Source organism: Empidonax traillii, unplaced genomic scaffold, assembly GCF_003031625.1.
Source record: "Empidonax traillii isolate 1590-97213 ecotype Southwest subspecies unplaced genomic scaffold, ASM303162v1 scaffold178:size2223814, whole genome shotgun sequence".
In the NCBI taxonomy this organism is placed as follows: domain Eukaryota; kingdom Metazoa; phylum Chordata; class Aves; order Passeriformes; family Tyrannidae; genus Empidonax; species Empidonax traillii.
Window position 1 is genome coordinate 1,642,281 of NW_020955371.1, and position 27,357 is coordinate 1,669,637.

At 36.2% G+C, this 27,357-nt stretch overlaps 1 protein-coding gene across 1 annotated transcript; it reads right to left on the reverse strand.

Annotated features, from left to right (window-relative positions):
• Positions 1-27,039, reverse strand: WDR60 (WD repeat domain 60). The gene is made up of 24 exons (XM_027886149.1): positions 26,667-27,039; positions 24,354-24,407; positions 23,427-23,847; positions 22,794-22,846; positions 21,859-22,182; positions 20,535-20,593; positions 18,676-18,733; positions 16,379-16,456; positions 15,396-15,591; positions 13,610-13,712; positions 10,895-11,024; positions 10,268-10,379; positions 9,795-9,889; positions 9,345-9,471; positions 8,307-8,479; positions 7,565-7,727; positions 6,305-6,418; positions 5,172-5,233; positions 4,463-4,514; positions 3,235-3,295; positions 2,882-2,978; positions 2,492-2,623; positions 1,459-1,682; positions 1-440 (listed from the first exon to the last, which is right to left on the reverse strand). Exons 1-24 carry the CDS (start codon positions 26,679-26,681, stop codon positions 269-271), a joined length of 3,075 nt encoding a protein of 1,024 aa, XP_027741950.1. The 5' UTR covers positions 26,682-27,039; the 3' UTR covers positions 1-268.
• Positions 27,040-27,357: the final 318 nt, after the last annotated feature.

The following is a 27,357-nucleotide window of genomic DNA, read 5'->3' on the forward strand; positions in this document are numbered from 1 at the left end:
AATTTATAAGAATACATTTTCACTATTTTTAAAAGATACATATACATTTAGAGTACTCTCAATAATGAAAAACATTTCATATTTTTGAGTACAATAATGGTAAATTTTATTCTGACATTTTTATGATAAAAAATATTGTTTCCATTGAAATATTGTACTGATATACTTTAAAGTATATACAAATAATATACAAATACAAAATTACAAATATTTTAATTGCAGACAAAAATAATCTAGAAATTTTGCAATAAATTGTACAAGCCTCTTTCTAAAAAGACTGCAGTAAAATAGAATGCAGTTTGTCAGATTCCTTAGGCTGAGGTGATGCCCACTTCTTCTTTACATACTGAATGTCTATCTGGCCAGCTTCCTTGGCCAGCACGATGCCCAACAATCCATTTGCTTTTTCTGGTTCTCCCAGTAGAGCCATAGCTACAACTCTGAAATAAGAAGAACAGGAGAGTGCTTTTTCACTGAGGCAAAATTAATAGAAATTGGTGCTTTCAAACATGTTTATACCAGGTTACTTACAGTCAACTGCATGATTCCTTTTTTTCTGTTCAAGTTCCAGTATATTCTTTAGCTTTTCACCAGTTGCAATCATTTCATGTAAATGAAATGCAATTCTTTTCCCACGGATTCCACTATCAATTTCTAACCGTGACTTGAAAGTTATTTCAAGCTTGTAAAAGTGAGTAATGTTTTATGGCATTTTCCAGTACAGTGCAACAAGTTTTAAAACTGTGATCTTTTCTCCCCAAACCAGCAGCACTTTGCTATAGGGACACTTTCAGTCAGAGGGAAATTCACCAAGGGTAACTTAAGCCCAGGGAAGGCAGAGCCCCCCAGCAGGACACCCATCAGGAAGGAAGGAGAATCTTCAATGCTTTAATTCAGTAAGGTTGAACAGAACTGCTGATGGGCATCAATCTACAGGTGATCAGGTCTCTACCCTGGCTCCTGGAACAGCACCGCGAGATGACCCTGGTGTTCTCTGTGGGGAATATGTGCCAGGCAAAAATATTCTTGTTTACTCTGTGACAACCATCACAATGTATTTCTTTAGGTTGGTAACCATACCATATAAAGGCATTTTAAAATGCTGTCCAACATCTTGCCTATTTTGAACTTAAATGAACTTAAAATCCAGTGATTTTAGTGGGAGCAAATTTTTTCTCTTCATACAAGCAGCAGCAGCTGCTCCCTCTACAGACATCTGTCCCGACTGGTAACACTATACCTGATTTTGATTTCTACTAACAGAACTTCTCCTTTATCAGACTGCATAAAATAATAAGTAAATGAACTAAAATTTAGCTCTCTGTAATTTAACACCTTCAGTACTTTACAAAACACAGTTAGAAAAGCCAACTCTAATGAACATTTAATGTCAAGCAAAAAAACCTCATGTAATAAAATTAATATTTTGTTAAAAAGAGAGCAATGCAATGCACTTACTTCACTGATGGAACAGTCTCCTTTGCCACAGGAAACAAATCATTTTCCAGAAGATCCCAAATGTAAATGTTGGATGATGCATCCAGGGCAAAGAACACAGCAGGTCTTGTTAAAGCCCATTGCAGGGCAATAACTGGCTGGCCATTTGTGCTGTAATTCCACTGCATGACAGGATACTCTGATGTCATCTGGTGTAATCTAATGCTTCCATCAGAACAGCCAACCTATATCACAGTCAAAAAGAAAATACCTTCTAGAACAAACTAAGCAATATAATAACTGCCTGTTCAACTCCTGAGAATAGCAAGCATATAAATAAAATCAGATATCTGACTCAAGTGGCACATGTCTCTCATATCTCACTCTGTGGATTTTATGTGGATTTTAGCTGTTGTATTTATGTATCAATATGTAATTCTGAGTTCAAAAGCAGTCACTGTACTGCTGTATGTAAGCATACCAGAGTATCCACTAATCCTGGGTTAAAGTCCCAATTTCCTATTTTACAATAAGTTCTCAAACTTCACTAATACCATCATCCAGCACAAGTTGACAGCAATCTGAACTGGGGCAGGGTCTGCTTAGTGCCACATGTACTCTGTAAAACCGAGAACAGCTTTCAATAGGACAGGTTGGGTTTAACACTATAATAATATTAAACTGATTCATAATAAACAACTAAATCCAAAGAGAGGCACATACCACTGCTTCCAGTTATTTTCTGATAACCTTTGTCTAACATTTACAAGTTTGCTCTAACCCATGTACAAAAGAAACTATTCTGTGAAAACAGAAAATGACCTCTTCTTACAATCCTGGGTTACCCCTACCTCTAGGAAGACTTCCTAGAATTTTCAAATTATTAATAAATTTTTACAATGACTCTGTAATTAGTGCTTACATTTAAAATCTTCATGGCAGATTGGAATTAGTGATGTAAATCAATTATCACATCTAGTTAAATATGTCAAATTAGAAATACTCCCTCAGCAAGTAATTAAGAAATGAAACTTCTATTAAAACTTTTTCATACCAAAAACAGTGGCTTTCCAAAAGGGAAGAAATCAATTGCAGTGATGCTTATTGATCTCAGTCCGCTCTCCTGGGGCCTGAATAGCTTTGGAACAACTTTTAAATCGTGTCTTGTACCGTGGCCTACCAGACCCTATGAACGATATAAAGAAAATTAATTAAGCAAAAGAAACCAAAATTTGCATTATAGGCATTACAACAGGAAGTTAAATAATTCACAGAGCTGTTACCTAAAAGATCCTTACTAGCTAACAAATTTTAACAGCTAACACATTTTAAAAATAGGTTTGAATTATAAATTTTATATACAACCTACTGGTGAAATTCCAACTAACTGGGACTCTTCCAAAACAAAAAATAAAAATGAGATGAATTTCAGCACATTACTCACTATGTTTGTCCCAACAACGAAATGATTGGGATTAGAAGGCAGAAATTTAATAGCCAGTGTCTGTGGCATTCTCTGGCGAACATCCTTTGGGAAAAGGCTGCAAAATCAGAAAGGGAAAAGATGACTTTAATACAGGAAGTTGTCTCCAAAAGCTATGCAAGCACATACAGAAACTCTTGATTTTAAATATGTATGGCTAGCTCTAGGAAGAAATGTGTATTAAAAAAAACCCTGAAAAATGACTAATGAAAATAATGTGAAATATGTCTTATATAACAGCAAATAAATAAAGTCTAGGGGGAATTAGCTTTGTGAGATACACATGTAAAACTGAAATGTCCCAGTGTTCTTACCTGTTATTCAGTTCCATAGTAGAGCTATGTACTAACTTCACTTTCCCTCCAGGAACTAAACCTAAAATTATATAAAATTATTATTTAAACTGATTTAAGCACTTTGCATTAAAAAGTGCAATCATTAAATTAAATCCTAAGGTAATAAATAAAAGGATATTTCATAATTCAATTGTTTACTGTGGATATAGTTTTTGATACGTAAGAATCTTACATCATTTACAAGTTTTTACTTCAGAATCCAAATCTGAAGAGTTGTAATTTCTGACAGAAATTGGAAACAGGATTACATATTTGTTTTAGTTTTGCAGCATGAATATAACATCCTGTAATATCACTCCATAAAACCCAATTCTAGTAATGCTTAAAATGTACATTTGAGTCACTTGCATCTTTGACAATGAATTTTAGTAATGAGAAACTGTAATAATACTTCCACAAACTTGGTCTATTTTGCTTGTTAGTAGAGAATAGCATAAATACTTAAAATCCTTCAAAGACAAAGAAAGCTGGTCACAGTAAAACTTTGACAAAACATGACCACAACTTTAAAATGTACCTCTCCACAGACATAATACCCAGCTTTAGCAGCTTAATATAGCCTGACATTGCACACAAGCTTATAGAAAACTGATCAAAAATTCTGGTTTGTTGGCATGACTTCATTGCTTATTTATGTATTTTCAAATATATCAGGATTTTAATCACAGCCTTTTCCATTTAGGTGAGTATGTAAGTCTTAAGTTTGTTTAAAGAATGAAGAATGTATTTTGCTTTATTCACTTAACTCAAAAAAGGTTGAATGGACTCGGTTCTTTATTTTTTCATGGAAACTTTTTTCTCACACTAAATTAAGTACCTTACCCAAAAGAGAACTTTTAGGACAATTATCAAAATGGAGATTCAGGCAACAGCAAAAGCATTGTAACAGATTTGTTAAAACTAAAGAAAGGAGAACCAAAGACATAGAATCTTATATTCTTTGAAAATAAAGCTCTTAGGGATATGGAAAACTGCTATGAAATTATAAGAAATAGCAGTGAAAATAATTCTTATTATACCTAACCAATAACCCCAAACATCAGATATGTACTGTTCAGAATTAATCTTTTCCTCAGCAATTTTTCCTTCTTCTAAACTACTGCCTGGTATCACTGACTCTCTCCCTTCTAACATTATAGTCTCAAAACTGGAGCATTTTATTCTACCTTTAATGTACAGTACTCACCTAAATCAGTTTGTGAACCAGCTAAATCCACTTTTTGCAATTCAACAACTACCTGAAAAGTCAATATTTAACATTAATAAACAATCAGTATTTACCAGACCTCAAAGTTTTTTAACCATTTGTAATAATGGATGATAAAACTCTAATTCTCTGCAATTCTAGAAATAGCTTCCCATGCCTGCTGGAAAAAAAGACTGAAAACATCTGATAGAAAGAAGAGTAATTAAGAAGGACAGTAATTAAGAGTAACAGACCTCGTGCCTTCCTGGGCATCATACTTTAGGCAAGGCAATCTTTACCACTGATTTTCACTCTTTGTCTCTTGAACATTTGTTTTATATAAACTATGAATGCAATTTCTCCCCTACATTCAGTAAGTCTCTGACACCACTGTGATTCCAAAACAAAGTAGATGGGTGAAAGACGACTGAGGTCTGTTATTCAATTAATAGAAATATGTGAACATATTTCTATTAAGTAAAGCTACTGATTGCCTGTTTTCATGAATTCATGTACCTGTTGATAGTTTTTCCTAAGGACAACATTAGGGAGTCAGGTCAAAAATATTAAGGAGAATTCCAACAGAATGGCTAATGCTGCTGTACTTTTCAGGGAGGAAATTCTCATCAGAAATTCTGAATTTGAGTTGCTATATTTGAAGTATTTTATTGTTCCAACACATTATACTCTTCATACATATATTACTCACCCACATATTGAGGATTCCATTTTCATCCATTGAAGCTATCTGAAATGGAGGGCCTGACACTTCTACGGAAGGAACGGCAACAATTTATATTTGTACATTGACCTTCCTGCTGAACAATATCAGGGGATTTAAAACATTTCCTACATTAATATATTCCCTGAAACTTCTACAATCCTCTCAGCTGCCTCTAAAGGGCAAGTGGTCTAATTCTACCAAGGCAAAAAAAGGTATGAAACTTTCTTTACTGCGAGGGTGGTTTAAACACTGAACAGGCCTCCTAGAGAGGTGGTCAATGCCCCAAGCCTGTCAGTGCTTAGGGGGCATTTGGGCAATGCCTTTACCATGTTTTAACTTGGTCAGCCCCAGACTGGGCAGGCAGTTGGACTGGATGACCCTTGTAGGTCCCTTCCAACTCCAACAGTCTGTTCTATATCTCTATCTATTCTAAAATGTGCAGTTTGTCCTACCAGAAAGGCAGATGATCTCTGTCTGCATCTTTTAAAAATGTCTGGATTCTGCATGGACTTTGAAAAGGAACATAAAGTGCAACAGATGAAATGTTGTAAAACCTGCAACATGAAGCACATTTTTTTAACCACTACAGATTTCAAAATACAAATCTGAAATGGAAGTAATAATGCCTCCTCCAGCTCACTGTCTGAGAATTTGAGGACATGAGGATTAGAATGTTTTTTGCCAAGGTTGGTCACAAAAAAATAGGCAAAAGGTACAGAAAAAACCATCAAGTACAGTCACACATTTTATGTGCTTTCAGATATGAGCAAATTGCTTCACTGACTCAGACAGAGATTTTTTTCTGGCATTATAGAAACATTAGGACTTTTCTAAAGGCAGTTTTTGAGTGATAACCAGTTTTATCATGGAAGAATAAAACATTGTCTGGAAAGCAGACATTATAGCAAGCATGCACCCACATCTGACGTGAAGCTGCACTGAATGAACGTTACCTAAAAATGAGGGCAGAAAACAAACATGGATTTGTGTGCAGTTGATACTACAGACAAGAGGCAAAGCAGGATTATAAACTGACTTTTGACTATGAAATGTTTGCTTCACTAGATCCCTAAAGAAAGACTCAGATGGACTGATGCTCTGAGGAGTAGCTTACATACCCTCCTGATAGGAGAGGCTTGAGAGCCCAAAACTGCGATCGGTGTCTAGAGAGGTTGAGACGGGTTCCACTGCAAGAACAGGAGAGGTGTGGGTCACTGAGCTTAGAATGCCATCTGTAATTAAGGACAATGAAAGTTAAACATGATACTGCTTTCAACAAAAACCAGCAACAAAACCTTAATCGCTTTTCAGCTTATGGGAGAATGGTGATAACATAAAAAGAATGGTAAATAATGGACTTCATAAAGAATGTCTTTGCAAAAGTCTCCGACAAAATACTGCAAACTGTTTCCTAAACTAACAAAATACTACTAGATAAATCAATGTTTCAATATTTCTGTTTACTTCTCATTTTCCAAATGACTGCTGCACCATTAATGACACTGTACCAGACACTGCATTAAAGTCTTCCATTTCAGGGTTAGCATGAAAAGAATTATGATAATTTCAAGCTTCATAAAAAATAGTAGTAGAAATAAATCACTGCTTAACATAAAAAAGAAAAAATCAAAGAAAAACTACTCTTAATAGAAATTAACTACCCTGAAACAAAGAATTCACCATGAGAAAAATACGTATTTACCCTTTAAGAACATTTTAAACTAAATGTGTATTTAGAGCAATTTTAATAAGTGTTCTTTCTCAGATACTTGTGATTTCTGGACTTTTCCTGTGCACTGAACTTAATTTCATTTAAGACTAAAGGCATAAAGCTTTGTAAGTATATAACATTAAACCTGCCTGTTTATATAAGCAACTACATGAAACTGTACCCATACACTTGACTACTAGCCCAGTGTGCAACACAAAATCAAGCATTTTTGACCTACTTAAAAAATTAGCTCTGTCAACAGCAAACTAGTGTTTATTTTTACATGGCTCCTGCAATCAGATACTCTTGTGAAGAAAAGAGGATTTTGTGAATGTGTTTAAGTCAAATCAGAGAAATCTTAATATATGTGTTTAGATGTAGATCAAAAAATGTAGGTTATATTAGGGGATACAGCATATTGAAAGCTAATGATTTCAGATGAGGTACTTGTTGAGTAGTCCATTTGAATATTCCAATGCTCCTTAGGTTTTATAGCTGGTCCACCTCTCTATTCTCACTGCTTGATGCACACTGAGCTGGCTTACATTTCTGTACAGCTATTAATTACTGACAATTTTTATGAGACTAAATATAAACCTTGGACTTGCTAAAGTGGGAATTATTTCACTGCACACAAAATGACTAACCAGAATGCACAGATACTAACCTGTGGAAAATGTTGGAACTCTAAATGTCCAGTCAGTTCCACTCATCATCACATGAGGGTGCATTCTTGAGTCTTCTCGAAGATCCCAGACCAACAATGAACCATCTATTGTTCCAGCAAAAACTAATGTTGTTTTACTGGGGCTAAAGCAGCAACATAACACCTGTTAAACAGTAAAAACATGCATGGTTGGCATTATGATAAAGGCATATGTGACAGGCCTGAAATACATTTGTACTTCCCAGGGTCATTCCTATACAGGTTACACGTGTTCGTGGCAAAAGGGCAATTTATTTTAAAAGGGGATGTAGGACAGAAGACTTTCAGCAGGCCTTGCCTTTTCAAGAAAATTGTTTTGTAATCTGCATCTACTACAAAAACACTGGAGGGGGTGACTCAGCTGGAATGACAGTGATGGGTAGAGAGAAGTCCTGACGACATCTGAACCAGATGTTTTACTTTCATTCACTCTCCAACCATGAAGCAGAGTCCAAATTAAACAACCAGAACAACAAAACACCATGACCATCACTACAACTTTTGTTCTGGAGCACAAAACAGAATGAGAAGAGTGTTTTGTTCACTAGGCTGTAATGTGTTTCTCAAAAGATGGCACATCTTGCAGCAAGACAAAAAACCCCAAAATATACAGAAGAAAGCTTTTCTTTATATATATAATATAACCCATATATACAATGGGTATGTACATATATACAATACATACAACGTTATTAAAACATACCTCTGAGTCACATATTAAAACTTTCTGAGGACTGGAGGGCTGCCAGATGTTCCAAACACATATGAGGCTCTTTCTGTTCAGTAAGTCCACACCTGCCTTTTCAGGTAATCCATGAACAGAAAGTAGTGCTTGCCTCTGAACTTGAGAGACATATAGGCAGGATATTTTTCGGTCTAAACCATTAAGAAAAAGTCAAGAAAGAAAAGCAATAAATAAAACAGCAAACTCACTACAGATGAAAAAGCACATTTAGCTGCTATAGCAACAAACAAAGGAACTAAGATGCAATTATGAAGAATATTTCTATTAGGAGCGGGTTGCTTTTGAAGCTATGCAATAAAAAAGGAGGGACTAGAGAAGGATTCCAAAATATCATAAGTGAGTAGAAAACAAAAAGCAAGGCAGTCAGGAAGTTAATAGAATAATTATTCTGGGCATAAGCAAGCCAATCTGATCTGACGTCAGTCTATATACTGAAAATGAAGCTGAGTCTCAACCAGGAAACAGCACAGGCCAGGTTTTTGCTGGGTCATCTCATGTGTTCGTGTTAGATTAGGTGTGTCATAGGCCTTCCTAACATAATTACAGATGCTCTATTTTTCATTTTTATTTTCCTCTGAACAGCTACTGTTTATATGGGGAAGATATAATTGCTTTTCCAACATATCAGGTGATATTCTCCCTTCTCAATAACCTGCCTTTATTTACAATTTGGGCCCTACTGTCAGCATAAAGAGCTCAAACAAAATTACACCCCTTGGAATGGCCCCTCAACAACAGGGGCAAGAAATTCCATGCATCATGCTAATTGCTGGCTATATTTCTGATAGGAATAGCTGGGAAATATTTCTTGCAGGATGCTCTGATGTTACCTATGTGAAACAGTAGGATTAGTGTAATTAAAAGAAGAGTGGGGTTTCCATCATCTGTATATCCTGATATGTGCTGTTTGCACAGTTATGTCAAAGAGCATGATATTTTGCAAAGAAAGAAGAGTTCACTCTGTACACTAAAAGGTGTAGAATAAAATTCCCTTACCATGGAGGAATGGCTGGTTAGTATTTAACTGGAAACAGCTATCACTAATAGACAGACTGGCTTGTCGAGATCTTAGCTTCCTGGGTTGTGTTGCAACTTGATCTTCCTCTAGCAAAACAGCAATCACCTTTCAAACATAATTACATTTATAGAAGTAAAAGGGTCATCTTATCTTTCAGCTTTGCTATTTTTAGCTCTTCCAAAGCTACGTGGATAAATTTAATAAACCTTTATCAACTCTTGTTAATTTTGTGTCTTTGCAAACACAGTTTACAGACACAGAGGCTGCACAGCTCTGATTCCATTCCTTTGCAGAGAGATGAATCTCATTGATAATGAGTATTATTTAAGTAATTTATGTAAATTAGTCAGAATAAGAGCTGTAAGGGATCTATCACAATGTATATTTATGCACACAGTTCACAAGGGATATTAAGGACACAAAAGTACCTGGCAGGCAGACCGGAGGAAATTTGCTAATCTTTGTGAATCAATTTTAGGTGTTAAAACTCCATTCACTGACATATCCTGGCTGTTTCTGGGACCTACAGAAAACCAAAAAAAAAACAAACCAAAAATCAAACTTGAGGCTTTAAAAGGGAATCAGTTAAGGAAAGTGGAAGAACAATTTAATTTTTGAGCACGAGTGGTAGGAGTCAGCTTTTCTTCAGCAGGAATAGTAGTGTTGAAGACACTACTGGGGAATCATTTTTGCTGCCAACAGAAACAGCAAGTCAGAAGGAAGAATTGTTTCTGCCACTTATTCTTCATCCCCCTCCCCATGGGGACTCCGAGTGCCTCCGGCAGTTTGGTATCATTGCAGCCTGACACACTACACATTCTCACAATTAATGCACAAAAAAAGAGAAAGTTTACATGACACAAACACATCCATAAAGGAGTAAGATTAAAATGTTCTTCACCTCCAGATACAAGAGAACTTTCTCCTGGATGCTGTGTCCATTTCTCCAGTGTCTCAACTTCCTCAGTCTGAATGTCTCTATCAAGATTGTCCTCGTTGCACTGAACGTACGCCTAAGGTAGAAAGAGAAAGTGATCAGTAAATGGGTGACACAGCTAAGAATGACAACACATAACTGAATAGGACTTTGTAATTTTAAAACTGATGGGCTCAGCCTCTTTTGTTTGTAAATTCAGACCTAAGCATACTGACACGCTGTCCCTATTTTGTGCATGCACGTTCTACCACATTTCACACAAGAGTGCAAAAACACAAAATGTCTCACATGATGCATAAACACCAAGCCAGCATATCTGGGAACACTGAGCCACAGACAGTCAGAAAGCCCTTTAGAAAACGGGGAAGGAAAATGAGAGAGTCCTCTTCTAACACAGAAATTAAATGGTCTGTCTGGCCAAAAGTTTTGACATGGTTGGTTTATGGTAATTAGAGCTTAGAGATGAAAATTATTAATTGATTATTCTACTGTTCTATTAGCTTTAGGAACTTTCTTTTTAAGGAAAATTATCTTCCAGAACAAGCATCAGCACTTTCAGGATATAAGTATCACTGTACATTTGTTACTCACCTGCTTAGTGTTCATTTTACCAAAATTCCTGATATACATGTCGTACTCATTTACAGGGGGCAAATCCAGTAATGAGAAACTAACTGAGAAATCCAGGTCAATTAGTGGGAGAAGTTCTGAACTCCGTTTTCTTTAGAATTAATTACAAGAGAGAAAAAAAAAAATGGTTAAGACCAAGTATTTGGTATTCCAAAAGAAAGGCAATATGATTTTGTACAGTACCAGAGATCTAACAATCCTTTAATCTGTGTGAATTGTACAAAAATTAATTGGCAGATCAAAATACATCAATAGAAGTATATAGAATATCATTATGAGTTTTCATATTTCATAATTATCATGTTTGAAAATGCAATCCAGATTGCAAACGGCAAACATGGTTTATGATTAAACCCTAACTGTCAAAAGCCCAGCAGATTATCTTTTCTAAGTATTCAGAAGCTGTTCTGTGAGGTAAGAGATGAATGTCTCTTCCACTAGTGAGGATGGTGGCTAATTCTCCTAAACTCCTTTTATTAACTTGCATCACTTATATATGTACATGCTTTATAAAGTTCCTCTAAATATCCTGGTTTTGTTAGAAATGTAAAAATGTATCTTGAATGACCTCCATTTGCAGTAGAACAAACTGCCTGAATTTGTACCTCTTTGCATCACTAAGGAAACAAATAACAGTAGCAGTTTATCAATCTTGAAATATATTTTAAATATACAAATGCAATTTATTGCTGATTCCAAACCTGTGGCCATGAATACTGATCTCTTGCCCTAAAAGCAGGCCTCCAAAAAACTTCAGTTATTGGAGTGTTGGATTTGATCTAAAGTGTATGAAAACAAGTATTTGAGATTGAGGGAGACTGTGTATTTTTCCACTTGTATTTTTAGTTTTGAGTAAGATTAGCACCTTGTACAGGATTTGAGATACCTGAATCTCTTTGTCCTATGAAACACCAAATCTTTCCATCTTCCTAAATTCTGTTCCTGGAGTGATAAAAAAATAACTCAACTGCCTTATCCATCTTCCCTCAATCCTTTTATTTTCTGCCTATCTTAATTTTTATTTTTTTTCATCTTTACTCACAAATAAAACTATAGTTTGATTCTTAACTGGAAAACAAGTCTACCTTCATACACTGTATCTTGCTCTGTTAAGTAAAAAAAGAATTTATGTGATATTATTATCATCAACTACAAAGAGATTCCTATCATTCAACTTGTGTGGGATGTGTGGATAATGATAAGACTGACAATCTTTGTTACAATTCATATGACTATCTACCTGTAATGGCATAAAGCTGTTAAGATATTTCATTTTAAGCGAAAACTGCTTGAGTTACATGCAGACGTCAGTTTACAAGTTAATTCCAGGCTCTTCCTATAGTGCAAATCCCTTGACAACAAAAAAATTTTTGCAGCCTCCCTGTCTCTCTCTTGTACTTTCAGGTTTTTTTTTCATGTACTTAAAAACTATAAATAAATACAAACCAGATACATCTCTTTTTTTGCTACTTGATGACATCTATTGCATTTTCTTACACAAATTTTATTTTAACTTTTGCTTCTTAACATATCACCTCTTCACAAACGTGGGCACAGATTGCTAAGATCTTACTCAAACACACAAAAGTTGCTTCCTAGTTGCAAATCTGAGTGGAACATGCAGACAAATCCTTAAAATAAACTAATAAGCTCATATTATTTCTTACAACTCCAAAATGCCACAGCTCATTTAAGGGAAGCTTTCAGCCTATTTACTGGCAGTAATGTATTATCACAGCATTAAATTCCACAGCTCCTTTCTCTCTCCATCCAAAGGCTTTGTATCTTCACAGGTTATTTATGTTGTCAGCATGTACAGAGTTATATACATAGCCATGATCAGCCACAGTACACAATCACTAGAGGCTGAAAAACATTCCAGTAGGTAATTCTTCAGAGATGCCTTCCTGAGTTTCCTAATCCATCTCCACCATCTAGAGAGGAAGCCCAGACAATGACCTTGTGTAAAATTTGGGCACATAAATTTAGGCAAGGTGAATTAGACAGCTTAGACAATAAAATTCTCCTTATGTGCAGATTAATCACTGATGTGCAGCCATGAAACAGCGGAATCTGTTATTAACAATAACATTTAATAATCCTGCTTTATGCATCCAAGTACTGCAACAGAAAACTGGAGGCAGATACAGAGCTTCAGATAAACCTGGAGCTCCTGGCAAGTTCCACAAAAACCAAACATCAGTTTGTTTCTTTAAAATACAGGGATGTCTTAGATATCTCAAATCTAGATCACTTTTAGATCAGTAATAACATGTTTTTACACCAACTGGTGTTATCCCTGAAAAGGAACATGCTATTTTGGCAACAGTATGCACCACAAAGTGTCTTGATTATTTCAAGGAATTTACAGTTCTGCAGAGACCCAACAGCAGCTAAAGGCTCGCTCTTTAGTACTTTAGGTCAATATCTTATTAAGTGATTGAAGATCAATGATGCACATAAACTGATACATAGATAAATTTCTGTTACAAAATTTTATGTAGCAAAGCCTGTCCATTACACTTACATAAGAACTAATTACTGCTAGCCAACAAAATAATATTTGATTCTATAAGCTTCAAGTTTATAAAGTTCACATACTTCAAATACAATGAAAAAATTTACATCTGACATAGTGTGCTGCCATTTTGTGTGGATTATTTAGAATACACTTACATCTGCTTACTGGCCATCCTTCGGCTACATTGTCGTTGGTTTGCCATTTGAAAATCCATGAATATTCCACAAAAAGAGTTTCTGACAGTTTCTGACTGGTTTTCTGTGATATTATACAACATTGTTATTATTACAGTTCACACTTTACAGTGCATGAAAATGTAAAGCAGTAAGTCTGAAAAGCAACAGATTTATTACAACACAGTAAGCAAAACTGACTCATTTGCAGGCTACACAAAGTGCTCCCTCACAGCTTTCAGGATAATGAGCTTCACTTCAGCAGTGGGCCGGGATATGCCCCTTATTATGGTCTTTTATCAATCAATTCAAAATGACTGACCATAGCAATTTTTGGTTTAGAAGACTGTGATGCAGAAAGGGCCTCTTTCTTTCTCTTGCCATTAGCAGGTCCCTTGTTCCCCCATGCACAGTAAAATGCCCTATGATCAATCCTAAAAATCCTACCAAATTCACACAGACTTCCCCCTCTAAATGAAAATTCATCACTAGGGGTAGTGGAGAACCCCATCAGCAAAAGCTTAACTAATATCCTTGGATGAATAAGGAAAACACTGAAAAATGTTCCTTCAAAAGCCACAGTTAATAGACCAACTACAATAACTGTTGTCATGTCTATTTTGCTCCCTTTTCAGGCTAAGTGGTAGCTAATTGACCCTAATATCCAACTTCCAGTCAGGACTAATGGTGTTTCCCTTCCTCAAAGGAAGGCTGCCTTTTTAGGCAATACTTGTAATATGCTTTTAAACTTCTAAAAATAATTACCAGAATGATCAACAACCATTTTAAGCAAATGAGGTTGAAACTTCGTCAAAAAAAACATGTGTTGTGTAAATTAGAATAAAGCACCAAATGCTACAATTCTGACATTTAAAAATCTGATTCTATATTAGAATGTCACCCTGTTCATTAATGTCCTAGTATCCTGCCCTATAGCACTAATAGAACAAATTTATTGATTCCATAATGCTTATTAGAAAAATAATAATTGCATAAATCTTCTGCAAGAAGAAATTCACATTACTAGTACTGACTGCAATGACTTTTTTACTAAACCGAAAATCTACTGACAGAATCACAGAATTTTCTAGGCAGGAAAAGACCTTTGAGAGATACTGCAAAGACTCACAGAAACTCCATGCTATTTTTCCAGGGCTATACTAACGGTGTATGAACCAGACTAAAAAGCTCTTTACTATTCTTTTGCACAGTGATTTGCACAGTCATTCACATGAGTGTGGAGTGCAAAGAGGAACCACAACTGTAGGAAAATAAGTAGCTCTGGCACTCCCAGGTGTCAGATCAACTGAATGCAAGACAACACTGCAGAAAGAGCCTGCATTAAAAGCTATGTAGGACCAGATATGTCAGTAGTATCGATGCTTCTCTCACCTTCCCACCCAGAGCAGCGGCTTCAACTTTGCTTAAAAGAAAAAGGTGATTTAATGCCAGCGGAAGCCCCAAACTGTTCTAACACTCCTCCAGTTTTCAAAATCCAGACTCTCATATCCCTTCCTCTTACCCAAAATAAGAAGTATTAAATGTCAGTCTGTACATTTTTATGCTTCACATTTTAGATGATTAGTAATGCCTCTGAATCATTCTTCAGTAACGTGGAAGTTGCAGTGCTTACCCACAAACCCCAGTGACTCATCCAGAGCACCAGACTTTGTCTTTAGGCAGACTTCTAGAAAAAGTGGCCTGTTTACTCCTAAGTTGTATGTGTTACTCATACATTTTATAAAAAGATTGGTATCTAGTCACATACCCATGATTGGTTCCTTTTTTTCATCTTCAAGTTTCTTCAGCGGTGAAATAAAAATTCTATCATTTTCTGCACTAATTGCTCTTTGAATTTCTTCAATTTCTGATGTTCTGGAAAATGGAATCTCCCTTAGGTTTTCTTCTGCATATCTTTCTTCCCCACTTTTGTCTTCGTCATCTTCAAAATCATCTTCATAGTCCTTGAAAAGTAACAGAACTTTCAATAACTAATAAACATGGATTATAGATGTAATTTTCCAAGATCTTTTAAAGAAATTATAAGATGCTGTCAAAATAAAAATCTCATGCAAATGGCTATAAATCCTCTGACTGAAAGGCAGTCTAAAATAGTTGTTTGATAGAAATGAAATGGCATCTCTCGATTGTACAGTAATTTTCAGCAAGATAAGACAATCCCCAAATGTTGTTCTTCAGTGCCCAGAATAATCTTTCTGAATATCCTAGAGTAGAATCTATATATTTAAGTGAATTATGTGTTCCTTAAAGAGATAAAATGATGATGTTCAGTGCATAAATGCTTCAGGGATGTACGAAGTCACTGATATGACAGTTTTAATTCAAGCTGCCCTTTAATGGCAAGTTCAGATTTACTAAACTGCCACACTGTCTGTTTGCAAGTCCACGCACAAGGCTCATACTTTAATAATTCTATTAACTAAGACAATTTATCTCATGCCAATCTCATGTTCATATCACCAATGATATGAACAAGTCCTTAATGTGCTCATTTCTCTCCACTGAATGGTAAAGGGCTACTGATGAAAGCTAAATAAATAAAGCAGAGAATTTCTACATAACATTTTAATTCCTCATTATCTGCTGTTAGCCAAGTTAAAGGTCACTGTCACAAAAAAACCCCAAAACTAAAATCTATGTAATATCCTGCAATTTTAATTTCTCTGAGCAGTTATTCACTATTTTGATACTCCAGAATTACTCCACAGACAACTGTATGCTTTTACTTACTTCAAAATCATCTTCATAATTTGCTGCAAAGTCATCATGTCCTGTGTCTGAATTATAGATGTGTGTATCTTTCATTTCCTGAATGAGAAAAATAAGTGAAGCTGTTAAATAATCTTACAAAAAAATCTTTATCTCCCAAACCCTAGCATAAAATAGGTTAATAGCTGTTGTTCTCAGGTATTTCTATATTTTCAACCAAACATACAGCATATAGTTTATAAATATAATAAGTGTATTAACAAGGGATAATTACTGAGTTAAACTAATAATCCAGTAAGAAAAACATAACTCAACCTCATCTTGTGAAGAGCAACTTTTTCCACCAGTATTTTTACTGGAAGAGACATAAAAACTGCTGTGTTGCCTAGAATTTCCATGATAGTGTAACAACAAAATAAGACTGCTCTACTTTTTTGAGTATTAGACAAAATTATCCCTATCCTTAAATTTTACTAGGGGACTCATATTGTTAATAAAATAGTGCAAGTGTTGAAACCAGGAAAACAGAGACATGGATACAACAGGAAAATCTTATATTTTTATACATAAACGACTCTGTTAACATTGAATTCTCTACTTTATTTACATGGAATAAAATTTATAGTATCCCTGAAAAAGCTTCAAAGAAATTTCCTTTCTCTAGCTTATTAACTTGATTAAAACAATGCCATTTATTTACCCAAACACATCCCACAAACAAGCGAGAAGCTTAAAATGACACACACTGATCTCTATACAACCTTTAATCAGCTTTTTTTCCTCAATGGCATCTTCAAAGTCATGGATTAAATTATCCACATATCAGGGCTTTCGACAGGTTGCAAAATGGAAATAAACACGAGGTTTTATGAAAATTATCCAGCACAACAGCACACCTATTACCTGGTTCTAGCAGGATAGCAGCTGGTTGTCAAGTTAGACACAGCTTTGATCCTTCTGTGACTTCCCAAAAGCTACAGCCAACTAGTTTTCTCAGGATGTAGTAATTACACAAGTATTAAGGACACTATACAGCAGTAAACAGCTTGTACAGATACCTTACTTTTCATAACTATCAGACTCCTGAAACTAGTAGGATTAGGATTATAGTACCTCTAGTTGCCACTTTTTGTCATTTCTCAACTCAACCTTTGGATTAACAACAAATTATGTAAGTCAAATTGTCCATCTGGGCAAAACTGGCCAAAATTTCTCTAATTTGTTCTGCCTGCAAGGTTCCAGGTACTCAGCAATAACTAATTCATATAGTATAATTCATGCCATTTTAAAAAGCCTTATTCCATTTAGTAACACACTTATAAAGATGGTTATAGTCTTTGTTACCTTACTGTAATCATCTCAGAATTATGCCTACAGAGCAGCCATTTTTATTAATAACACAGTTGTTTTTAACATTCCATCTTAAACATTTTTTTTCTACACACTATAAACCTCCACCTGTCAGCATTTGTCTGGGGTCCTACTCTAAAGTATAAAGGGAGAATATATTGTCAGCACCAGGCAGGATTAGGAAGTCATGTTGGAACACCTGGATGGCAGTGGCACTTGGAGTAACAAACATACAAACAAAATCAACAGCATAAATTGTAAACCCCTGGAATTTGATTTAATTCTCCCTGTTGAGTGAGGTCTTAAGTAGGGATTTCATCCTCCCAAGTTGCCTCCTATTGCCAATGAAGACAGAGAAGATAATGGAGGAGACCAAATAAAAATAGGACAAAACATTTTAAAACGTGTATGGTAAAGTTAGAGACTGTATCTGCACAGACTGGTAAAAATAAACTCAAGTCTACAGAGCTTGCACTTCAAACTTGCTGAAAATTTGCTTCTGTCTGCAACTGTCCACTGAAAAATTTAAAAATACTTTCCCCTTTCTTGTGGCAAATGCTTTAAGAGACATATATGAATTACATTGTTAGCTGCATTTTCTTGGCTTACATTTATCTATTATTTGCCTGCGTCAATTCTTCACAGAAAGAGATAACAAATACTTTAGGTGGCTATAGATGATTTGTATGACACATCTAGACTCTTCCCCCTCATTGAGTCACTTTTTCAAGCATCGAAGATACTGAAATACAGTTGAATAGATGGCTACCTGCAATGTTTAGCAAATTTATACAGAAGAAATAAATTTTCTAATGCTGTATCCAGGAAGGCAGATTAGGAGATGCCTGAAGACCAGTATATAAATCCCACATTATCTTTGAATGCATTATATTGAAACACAAATCTTAATTGTTATTCATCTCGATACAAATGGACCATTCTAAGTTTTAAAAACCAAATAGTTTTACCTCTTGTCTTGTGTCCTTTTCCTCTTTTTCAATGAGTTTTCCTTTATCTTTTACAGTCCTATTGAAAAAGAAGAGAATATCAATTTTATTGGTTAACTCAGAAGACAGCAGTTCTGTTTTGGTTTTGTCTTCTCTGGGTTTTGTTTGTTTTGAAAAAAAAAAAGTATTTTTTCATGAAAAGGAAAAAAACACTTGAAAATTTTGAATAAACTGAGGTATTTCTACTAATATTTCTACAGATCTCTATTACATAGAATTATAATAAAACATTCAAGTGAATAATCAGCTAAGAACTGCAAAAATGTTGTCCAAATTTAACACCTGTAATTGCATCAAAATGGAAGAAAAAGTAAGGAGCAAAAAAACCTATGAAACCCACACATTTATGACTTGTATTAATGTCTGCAGTGAACTGGAGATCAAGAGCAGGCTGGTGCAATGTGCTCTAAAACCATAAACCACAGACTGACTTCAAACCTCTGCTTTCATTGAGGAGTTTTATTTATGAGGAAAATGCAATCAGGGTCAGAGAGCAGGAGAAAATTAACAACCCACTCTGTTCCTTAATAACCTATTTGATTATTTTACGAGTATCAGACTTCAAGAAGAGAATGTTTTGACTTATTGAATATTCCTATAACTGCTGTTGGGACTGATAAACACAGGAAAAAGCAACAATACAAATTAAAATTGGGCTGGATCCTGCCATAACAGATTAGAATGATTCAACATTAACAGTGTTTGAAGCTGAACCAGGGGTTTGGGACATCCCACTGAATCAGATTGCCTTCCTTGCCATTCAGAAATGGTTCACTCCCTTTTCCCAGCTGTGCACTAACAGTGACTCGCCCACAACTTCCCATCTGCAACAGCTTCAAAACACTGCCTGAACACTCAGCACTGCTGACACAGCTGAGTGCTGCAGCCAGGGAGCATCCCAACATGTGTATTCTGAAATATGCCATGGTTTTTCTTTTGTACAGAAATACACTTCAGCAGTGACAATTTCACTGGAGCCAAAGGGATCTGTGCCACGCTTAAGATTAGTAATAATCAACAGTGGCAGTGACTTCACTGTCTGCCAGTGTCCCCAGAAGCCACCACACCAGGCTTCTACTGAGTTAGGAACCTAAACGAGGGTTTAAGAATGAGAACTGAAACTAACAATGTTCCTGGAGAGTTAAGACTTCATAAAGTTACATATGTATGTCACATGGTCTGAGAATTAAATAATGCAAAGAGAATTGGAATGTACAGGAAACTTCTGTAAGATTTTATATTTGCTAGTAATAAAACTTGGAAATATAATCCTGAAATTTTACTGAGGATGACTTGGACCTTTCCCTTTCATATACAACTGCAAAATTCTGATATATATATATATATATCTAATGTTTTAGATACTATCCAGGAGAGGAACTCAGTGTAGACATTCAAATTAAAACAAACAACATAAGGGAGTCCTATGGAGTTTATCATGAACCTTACATGTGTCCACGTGACTGTATCGTGAATTTCCAGGTGGTAAAATACAGCATTTCTATCTCCCAAACTAAGTGCCCAGATTAATATATATATATATATATATGTATGTATAGTTTGCAAGGATTGTAAAATAACTCTTGCTACCCTGGGACAAAAAAAAAAATAAATGGAATACAAAGACATACATTTTTAGCTCAATCACTTTAGGGGCAAAACACTTTTTTTTTTTTAAATTGCTACTATACTGGGCTTATGAAAAAAATTATATTCACCCCAGATATTTGAGATCAAGAATTCATGCTTATTGGTTTGGTGGTAAATGAATCTTATTGGATACTGTCTAGTATATACTTATTTTAAATCTCTGAATTTACCTTAAATGCTGATGGATTGTTTCCTCTTGAATCCTCTCCTCCTTTTTGTATTCACTGTCCTGTAAAAGAAGCCACAATATTCATGTGTCAGAAGTGTTGGGAGGAAATATGTATATGAACCTGTATTAGTAGCAGTGTTATCAAACAGTAAAAAAGGTTTCTAATTAATTGCTTCAATGACATATTATTTTTTATTTCAGTCATTGCTTGTAAGATGTTCTGAAAAACTGCTAGGGACAACGGGCCTGTTCCAAACAAAGGGATTTTAACAGTTTGTACTCCAACTATTTACACAAATTGGACCCAGGGACAGGGAAACAGTCTCAGGCACTTTCAATACTCAGTAGAGGGACTTGACTCTTAAATTCTGTATTATGAAGGTCTCCCTAAATTTGGAAATGTATTCAATAGGTTGTTTAGCACAAAAGTGCTTGTCTGTATCCATGACCTTCAGAAAACAAAGCATAACTCTGGGACAGAAGCATCATCGTGTATGTTCTGTAACAGCTACTTGAATAAATTTCTAAGGAAGCCAAACCTTGAGCAAGCTCCTGGTAGAACTTTGTTGCCTGCCGCAGGGATCATTTATGGTGGGCCCCTACACTCAGGATGACTAATATTTTCACTAGAAAATATGTTTCTGCAATTTTATTTGAGAACTTTGTACATCTTCACTCTTTAGGCACTAGCCTAGATCATCTCAATAGTAATACATTCCATAAAACTTATCTGATTTGAAGAGTTACGGATTTCTAGGTATCCCTTCTCTCATTCTTGCAGAATGTTTATAAAAAACAGTAAAAAATGTCAAGGTTTTGATGAAGTCTTTAGGAAATAGCATCATGTTCTATATTAGAAACATAAAAGATGTGCTTCAGAAGTAGAGGCAAACCCCACAAGCATGAAGGGTCTACATTCACATGCCTACTTGTGAGTTAGGTGGATGTGCTCCCTTTATAGACAACATGGAAAATAGCTTCTATTAAAATCGTATTTTTTTATAGAGGCAGTCAATACACTTTACTGGGCCTCAAGCCTAATGACAGCTTCTCTTCAAGGTGTTTGTAAAAATTTCAAAAGTCATAGCAATAAAAAAATTTTTATAAGTAAAAGGTGTTTCTAACATCAGCAAGTTTCCTGATTAAACTTAATGGAAAGAATCAGCTCTGGATTAGGATACTTAAATACAGATGTAGTCTTTTAATCTACCACTTTAGCCTCCAATTTCAGAAAACGTTGATTTACAATCCCAGTATTTTTATTACTCTCCTATCTATGCTGCATCAAGAAATACAGTAAGCTATAATGTTTTAACAAAACCTACCTTTAGATCATGTTTCTTTCTTTCATTGTCTCTGCTTTTTATTCTCTCATTATCTTCTGCTGCTTGTCCTTCTCTGTCTCCATGGGAAGATCCCTCTTTAGACCTCCTCGATTTATGTTTTTCTTCCTCTTCCTTTCCATGCCGTTTGTGACTTCTCTCTTTTGAAAGCTTTTCTCTTTCTGGCCCAACAGAATGTTCTTTTTTTTCTCTGTGTCTTCTTTCTCCCTCTTTATCCAGCTCTTGATCCCTCTCTGACTTATGTACACGGTCACCTTCAACTTTGTAGGCTAAAAATTTGTCCATTTTCCTTCTTGCATCACTATCCTGGAAAGAGAAAAACAACATCAAAGGGTTAGAAAGTTCTCCAGGACTGTTTTATCTTCACAAATCTATCAATTTTTGACCATTGCAATGATGTATTTATAATTAATCTTTCTGTCACATGGATCTTCCAGTCACTTCTTTTTAATTTCCTATGATAGCAAGTTTCAAATTATGATAGCACTTGAGATTCTGATATTTCTTCTGGGACATTGCATATTTTGCTACAGAAAATTCTTTGGACTACATATTCTTCACACAGAAATTTAATTCTTTTTTTGATAGGTGGAATAAAATAAAGTAGGATGTATCAATTACCCTTGTAATAAGGTCATAAATAGCAAATGGAAAATTCGGATGTAACTGTACAAAAATGAAGCACTGTTTGCTATGAAAATATTATTTCATGTTTACTTTAAGGAAAAAAAATAAAGCACATCCTTAAAACAGAATAGCTGAGATATATTTTTGTGTGTTTTGTACACTTGTGAGCACCTTACTATGTATGCACCTCTAGGATTTCTTGGGAAATGGAGTCTGATCCAGTTTCCTCATTATTCTACAATTTTATCTTATTCTGTTATGAAACATTTCACTACTTTTCCTTCCTTTACCTTCTTTTCTTTATGTCTTCTCTCTTGCTCTTCACTTCTTGTTTTTTCCTCCTCTAGAAAACAGATGTATAAGTTAAGGAACAAACTTTGTAATACTCAAACTCTGTACATAATTCAGCATATAGAAAACAGTATTTCAGTGGCATGTGTTTTCTCTAAAACAAAAGCTTACCAAAAAGAAATTAATATTCTGTTGAAATTCTCTCTCCAAAGCTGGTTACTCCTTCTTCTTTCCTAATGAATCCCTCTGTTCTCAACTGTCTTGTGGAATGGTAGGGGTAATGGTACATGCTACTAACTTCAGCAGTCACCCTGCAGGTTGGGGATCCAAATGGATCACTCAGTGGAGAACGTCTGGGCAGGAAGGTTCTTGTTCTCTTCAAGTCAACTGACCAGCAAAATCAGTGACATTCATCCTCAGTTCAGAGGAAGGAAAACAAGCATCACTTTTTTTTTTTCTTTTAAAGCACCAAAATAAAACTAGGTTACCAAAAGGTTCTGTAAAGATACACGTCAGTAGGCATTCACACCTACCTGTCTTGATGCTCTCTATACAGATGGGGTGTGGATTCAGACCATTCCTATCCAAATATCAGTTATTTCCAAGGACAAAAGCAACCTCAAGCAACTTACCCAAATGATGCCTGCTTTCTCTTCTTCTGTGATGTTTTTTATCTCCTTCTTCAAATGATTTCAGACTGTTTTGTGTATCTGTTTGCTTTATCTCATGTCTCTTATGCTTTTTGTCTCCTCTATCACTCTCCCTATCTTTATGTTTGTGAACACTGTATCTTTCCTTCTCCAAATGGGACTCTTGAAGCTTATCTTCGTATCTCTCTCGGTCTCCTCTCTGGTGTTCTTTTCCCCTTTCCCTCATTTTATCCCTGTCTCTCTCACTGGATTTAAGCCTCTCTCTCTCTCTTGTCCTTTCCTTGCTCTTCCCTCTGTCTTTTCGTTCATGTTTATGAGTGTCTGTGTCGAGAACAGACCTATCTTTCTGCAGTTTCTTTTCTCTGTGCTTTTGGTCTTCATTTTGACTATCTGGTTGTGATGCCTGAAATTAAAAAAAAAAAAAATAAAATCTATTATTATAATTCAGCAATCTCTTTTGATATTAGTATATTTGTGTGGAAAAAAATAATTGGTGGGTTGCTAAATGTTTATTTGATTTCCCAAATCTTATTAAAATGCTGATCTATTTCTAGGCTTACTTTGTAAAATTACTAACATTATATCTGTGGTTACTGTAAAAAGGACTAATAAATGGAATAATAGTAAGATAGATATTGGAAAGAAGCTTTTAAAAAATACAAAAAGAACCTAGTATGAATATCAGTGGTGTAGCTGACTGAAGCCTGAATGCCTATTTGACCAGCAGATAATGTAATTACCCAGTTTAAAAATGCATGACAAACACGATAGATGATGAAAATAAATACAATAGATAATATACATATAGGAATAATATATACATATAGGAATGTGAGTAAGTAGACATAAAGCAAATTCCAATGCTGTAAGGTAACAACATCAAGACTAGTAGAAATAAAATAAAATCACCTTAAGATGTTTCCTAAGTTCTTCTGATTTCCAGGTATCTTCTTTGGTCCTTCTCTAGAGCAGAAAACACAGAAGAGCCTGAGTAATTAATTTGCAGGGAGAAGGACATCATTTAATAACTAATAATATTTCAAAGGAAAGGATCAAGGTGTTTATGGCAAGTATCACTGAGTTTTTTCATGCAAACAGTAATTTGATTTAGCTCTAAGATCTATTTATAGTAAAGCTGACCTGACTGGACCTGGAAGAGGCCTAAAGTTCAGATTACATGTGTAAACTCACTGCCACATGAAATATTTGTATGGAGCACTGAAGAAAAAAAGCAAAAAGACAAAGAAACCAATCAAAGCACACGTGATGGCTGTTTCACAGGAGTGCTCCCTAGGTCATATTTCTTCTATCCTCATTCGCAGAGTTCCTGCCCTTGACTGCTTGGCTGCTGCTACAAAGACTAAACTAAAAAAATCATCTTGTTTGGGATCATTAAAGCAGGGGAGGAATTTTAATCTATTGAATCTTTCAACTAGTTCATTGGAGGATGATGACTATATCCAAAGTGATGTGATCAGGCTACCCTTATTCTCAAATTTAGACTTAACTGGTTACCAGAGATGATAATTTTCCCAAGTGAAGTGTCAACAAAGCCTAAAAAACTCAACAGAACTTGTGTGAGGGTAACCTGGAAGGAAGGGTATGTATGGGAAGAGAACAGAATGCTGTATTATAGCCTCAAATAGTAACCTATTATAAATCCCTAATATATATGATCATGTTTTGGTTTTAGACAATATTTAATTATATATCAGCAAAGAAAGAAAGAATGTAATGATGTTAACAGACTAAAACCAGCATAACCAACAGACAACATCAGATAAGGTTCCAGGATTTATTTCAAAGCTGAGGCAAAAAGCACTCAGCAAACATTCAGAGCTGATTCTCTGGCACCCAATAATATGCATTTGCCGGTTTTCTGGGGTGTGAAGATTTCACCTTCTCCCCACTACCAGCATCTGTTGCTTTTATATATGATGGTGTTTCACTTAAATCTCTGCTTTTGCAGGAGACTAATAAACACATCGAAAAAGACAGATATTTTATAAAGTTTAAAGAAACTTAATACCTTTGAGACCACTGTAAGCAAACATACATATAAAAAAATGTATAAAACAAGTTTTCAAAGGATTTTTCGACGTTTCTCAACTGTCCACTAATTTAGAAGTACTTACATATGTACCTATATACTCATTTAAATCCAGATTAAGATTAGTTATTTCAATGACACAGAGGTTTAACTTAATTCATCCACCTGAGAGCATTCAGCTCACATAAAATGCCACAGATTTACTGAATTCAAAACATGCTGTGAAAATTTTTACCATTTAAGAATCCATGCTTTAATCTAAACAGAAACCAGTCAGTGGAACAAGAAGCCTTGCTACTTCAGAGAAACTCCTCAAAGGAGATCAAAAGGCCTTTCTCCATTTACAAGTAGAAAGATTAGAGGTTTTCAGAATGTTATCTTTATTTTTTAACTAATTTAAGAACTCAGTTTACCACAGTTCTAAAGAAAAAGAAACCGAAGAGCAGGAAGAGAAATTTCTGTAGCTTTTAAAACAGAGAAAAATTCTTTATTTTTTACATACAAATATTTATCTTTCTTATTTCCAGTATGAGCTGCCAATTTGAGAGCCCTCAACTAGGTAAGGAGCACGAGTGATAGAAGAGAAACAGCACAAGGAGGGTTCCTCCTACTGTCTCTGGCTCTGTGGCACCAACACACCTGAGATCAGAGTTTAACTTCCCATCACAATTCATTAGTTCACCCCTTTTCACTAAAGCGGTGACTGATGCACCACAGTTACAGAAGCTGGATCTAAAAATTTCCAGAGGGATATTAATCCTCCACTTCCCAGCCTCTGCCCAGCCACTACTGCATTTTCTATGCACGTGGTTTTGTTTCCTTTATTCTGGAGCTCTACAAACTTTCCATAATTTAACACCTTAATGCGAAAGTGATGTGGGTTCCTGACAATGAGCGGTCAGGTGGGTATTAAACTGAGCATTAAACATATTTTTTATCTACAATGTGAAATACGGGGGGTTTTCCTTGCCTTCTGCAGGAAGGTGCGTGGCTGGTGCAGCCTCATCCCTGTGCTGGAGGGATAAGGAATTCCTTGGCCGCTCTTTGGGTGGGGGATTCCCGGGACAAACCGATCCCAGCAGAGCCGCGGGGTTCTCGGGGCCGGCACAGGACACACCGGCGCTGTGTCCTGCCCTCGTCCCCGGCATTCCCGTCTCGCCGCTTCCCCTCACCTTGTCCCCCTCCATGTGGGGGGTCCGGAGGCCGCGTCCGGCCGGGCCGGGATCGGGATCGGGAACAGGGATCGGGATCGGGGATGCGGGCGGCGCGTTCAGGCCCGCCTGGCAACCAGGGGGAGCAGCCGCTGGCCGAGCGATGGATGGCGCGGCCTGGGAACGCCGATACGGCTGCGGAGGGTTCCCTCCCACGGCGAGCCCCTGTGGCCCAGTCGGGATCCCGGGATGCGTCAGGAAGAGCGTTGCCAGCAGGTCGAGGGAGGTGATCCTGCCCCTCTACTCAGCCCTGGTGAGGCCACACCTGGTGTGCTCTGTCTGGGCTCCTCTGTCTGGGCGGGAGAGACGTGGAGCTGCCGGAGCGGGTCAGCGCAGGGCAGCGAGGGGGATGGAGGGACTGGAGCATCTCTCCCTTGTGAGGAAAGGCTGAGGGAGCTCTTCAGCCTCGAGAAGAGAGGACTAAGAGGGGGCCTCATCAGTGTGTATAAACATCTAAAGGGGGTGTGCCAAGGGGCTGGATCCAGGCTGGATCCTTGGTGCCAAGAAATAGGACAAGAGGCACTGGGCAGAAACTGATGCACAGGAAGCTCCATCTGAACACGAGGAAGAACTTCTTTACTGTGCAGTGACCATACACTGGGACACATTGTCCTGAGGGGGTGTGGAGTCTCCCTCACTGGAGATACTCCAG